The sequence below is a fragment of the Stigmatopora argus genome, chromosome 17, assembly GCF_051989625.1.
Source record: "Stigmatopora argus isolate UIUO_Sarg chromosome 17, RoL_Sarg_1.0, whole genome shotgun sequence".
Classification (NCBI taxonomy): Eukaryota; Metazoa; Chordata; class Actinopteri; order Syngnathiformes; family Syngnathidae; genus Stigmatopora; species Stigmatopora argus.
Genome location: NC_135403.1, coordinates 15,059,286 through 15,061,561, shown reverse-complemented (window position 1 = coordinate 15,061,561; position 2,276 = coordinate 15,059,286). Strand labels below are relative to the sequence as shown.

General features: G+C 59.2%; 1 protein-coding gene across 2 annotated transcripts; it reads right to left on the bottom strand.

Annotated features, from left to right (window-relative positions):
• Positions 1-277: 277 nt before the first annotated feature.
• On the bottom strand, positions 278-2,116 carry xrcc2 (X-ray repair complementing defective repair in Chinese hamster cells 2). Of its 2 annotated transcripts, XM_077624166.1 has the most exons (6): positions 1,865-2,116; positions 1,690-1,777; positions 1,321-1,356; positions 1,088-1,237; positions 691-961; positions 278-617 (listed from the first exon to the last, which is right to left on the bottom strand). In XM_077624166.1, exons 1-6 carry the CDS (start codon positions 1,886-1,888, stop codon positions 359-361), a joined length of 828 nt encoding a protein of 275 aa, XP_077480292.1. In that variant the 5' UTR covers positions 1,889-2,116; the 3' UTR covers positions 278-358. The 2 variants fall into 2 exon arrangements, with proteins under 2 accessions (XP_077480292.1, XP_077480291.1); XM_077624165.1 differs by lacking the exons at positions 1,690-1,777; positions 1,865-2,116 and having other exon boundaries at positions 1,321-1,668.
• Positions 2,117-2,276: the final 160 nt, after the last annotated feature.

Genomic DNA, 2,276 nt, shown 5'->3' with positions numbered 1-2,276 from the left:
TCAGACCTCAAGTCCCGGACTGGCTTTCCACTCATTCGGATCCGGACTACGGTCGCCTGCCAACGAACGGCGGATGCCAAAGTGGATTTACGAAAAGGGCGGACGGGATTCTCCAATCTGGACGAGCATTAGGACTCGCTCTAGATTGGAGAGTTCCTGAATTTCGGACCTAACTACTTTGGATCCAGACTTGCAAAATACCTACGCCGACTAAATTCACAAGGATGGGGTCTGGATTGACCTCACCCGTGAGGTTCGAAGAACACAACACGAGTCGTTCCCAATTGTACCTCCAAAACTTTATGTACGTATACATCATTCAGCGCAACGCAATCCGTATGGTGCCGCCGACCGGGCGTCAAACAAATTCCAGGCCGGCGTCACCCACGCGGAAAGAGCAGCTTCGGTAGACTTTGCTTCCCGAGGAGGACGAGGACGTGCAGTGCGCGCTGAAGATGTGACTTCTGGGGGCCCCAGCGGTGGCGACTTCCTGTCTGGTGCAGAGCACGCGATGGGTGACCAGCTGTTGCCAGGGGCGACACAGGTCTGAGAAGGAGCCCTGAACGCAGCGCCTCCTGTTGGCGTGGCAGGTGGCCAACACGCTGATTCTGTAATCCCTGAGAGGATGCGTTCGTCCGGTCAAAAAGGGCGGCGGCGGGAGGCCCTCGGACGGACGGACCCCCCGCCCACCTGAGCAGCCGGCCCAACAGCCGCGAAGAGCGGCTCAGCTTCTCTTCGCCTTTGGTCACGCTGGCCCCACCCTCGCCACGGTCCAGCCAGTAGAAGGCGGACGCGCTGTCCAGGAGGAGGAGCGCCGGGCCGGACTCGGACACCAGACGCGCCTCTAGCGCGTGCAGCGTGAAGAGGAGCTCGCGCGAAGAGCGGCAGTGCGCCACCAGCAGGCGGGACAGGCAGGCGCGTAAATCCGCGTCGCGGGACGACGGCGAGCTCGGCGCTCCGGCTGAGGGGAGAAAGAAAGAAAGGACCGAGTTCGGGACCCGTCTCCGCAAAAGGACGGCGCAAAGAGCCAAGTGGCATCTTGAGCACGGTTCTAAAAAAAAAACACCGACTACTTCGGGCAGCGTACCGGCGGCGAGCTTGGCGTCCAGGACGGCGACCAGCCGCAACATGTCCAGACTGCCGTCGGCGTCCACGAAGATGACCCGGAGGCCCAGTCCGCCGGCCTGGGCGGGCAGAGCGGCACGGCACAGGAAGTGGTAGAGCAGCTCCGTCTTCCCTGCGTGCGGGTTACAAAGAGCGAGCGCTGGGGGCTCCCCGCCAAGTCCACTCGGCCAATCCGTCAATGGGCGGGCCACTCACCCGTTCCCTCCGTGCCGTAGAACTCCACCAACGCACCTGACGCAGAGACCTGGCGTGAGTGGGCGTCCCCGCACGGGCAGAGGAGCGAGGCGACCGGGGACCAAGAGGCCGCAGTGGCTTTGGCGTGGCATTGTTGCCGTCCGTATTTACTCATGAACACGGACGGTGTCAATACAATGAATGGAAAGATGCCTTTGGTGCACGAGTTGGGACTTTGGCGACACGCCCAATTTGTCTTGACTTTTATATGAAAAAGGATACGTGCCGATAGTAATGGGTGTATACGTAGTTTTAAAAACATTTGGACTAGGTGTCAACTTGTGAACTCGTTAGCCCCTCCCAGTCTAAAGGCAGTGGCCTGTGACTAACCGGTTCCTGTTCCGATTCCGTCGTCTGGAGGGAAAAGGCGAGGCTCGATGTCGCAAACGCTTCGGCGTCCGTCCAAGCGAGCGAACAGCTAAAACAACAAGAGCAGCAGCAAAGTTCTCGTCCACTTGTGTTACGGTGAACGGAAGTCATAGGACAACGACAAGACGAGTTTCACCTGTGCGCCACTTTCCGTCATCATAGCATCGCTTCTCGCTTTGTCTTCTTCGGCGCTCGTCTGTCCGTCCGTCCGAGCGAGCGAGCGAGCGAGCGAACAGCAAAGTTCTCGTGCGCTTCTGTCACGGTGAACGGAACCCCAACCGACAACTGCGACAAGACGAATTTGACCTGGGCGCCACTTTCCGTCATCAGAGCATCGCTTCCTGGTTTGGTTTTCTTCGGCGCCTACCGAAGGGGCCTGGCGGCAGCAGCGCCGCCCGCTGGTGGGGGTGGGAAATAAAAAGCCAAAGCCAAAGCAAAATGCACGTTGCCAAATGAGCAGCAGGTGGCAGTAGTCATCCGGGACCCCAAGTGGAACGGGCTCCCCAGAAAAGCCACTCATCTTCGTCACACTCTGTCAATGACACAAT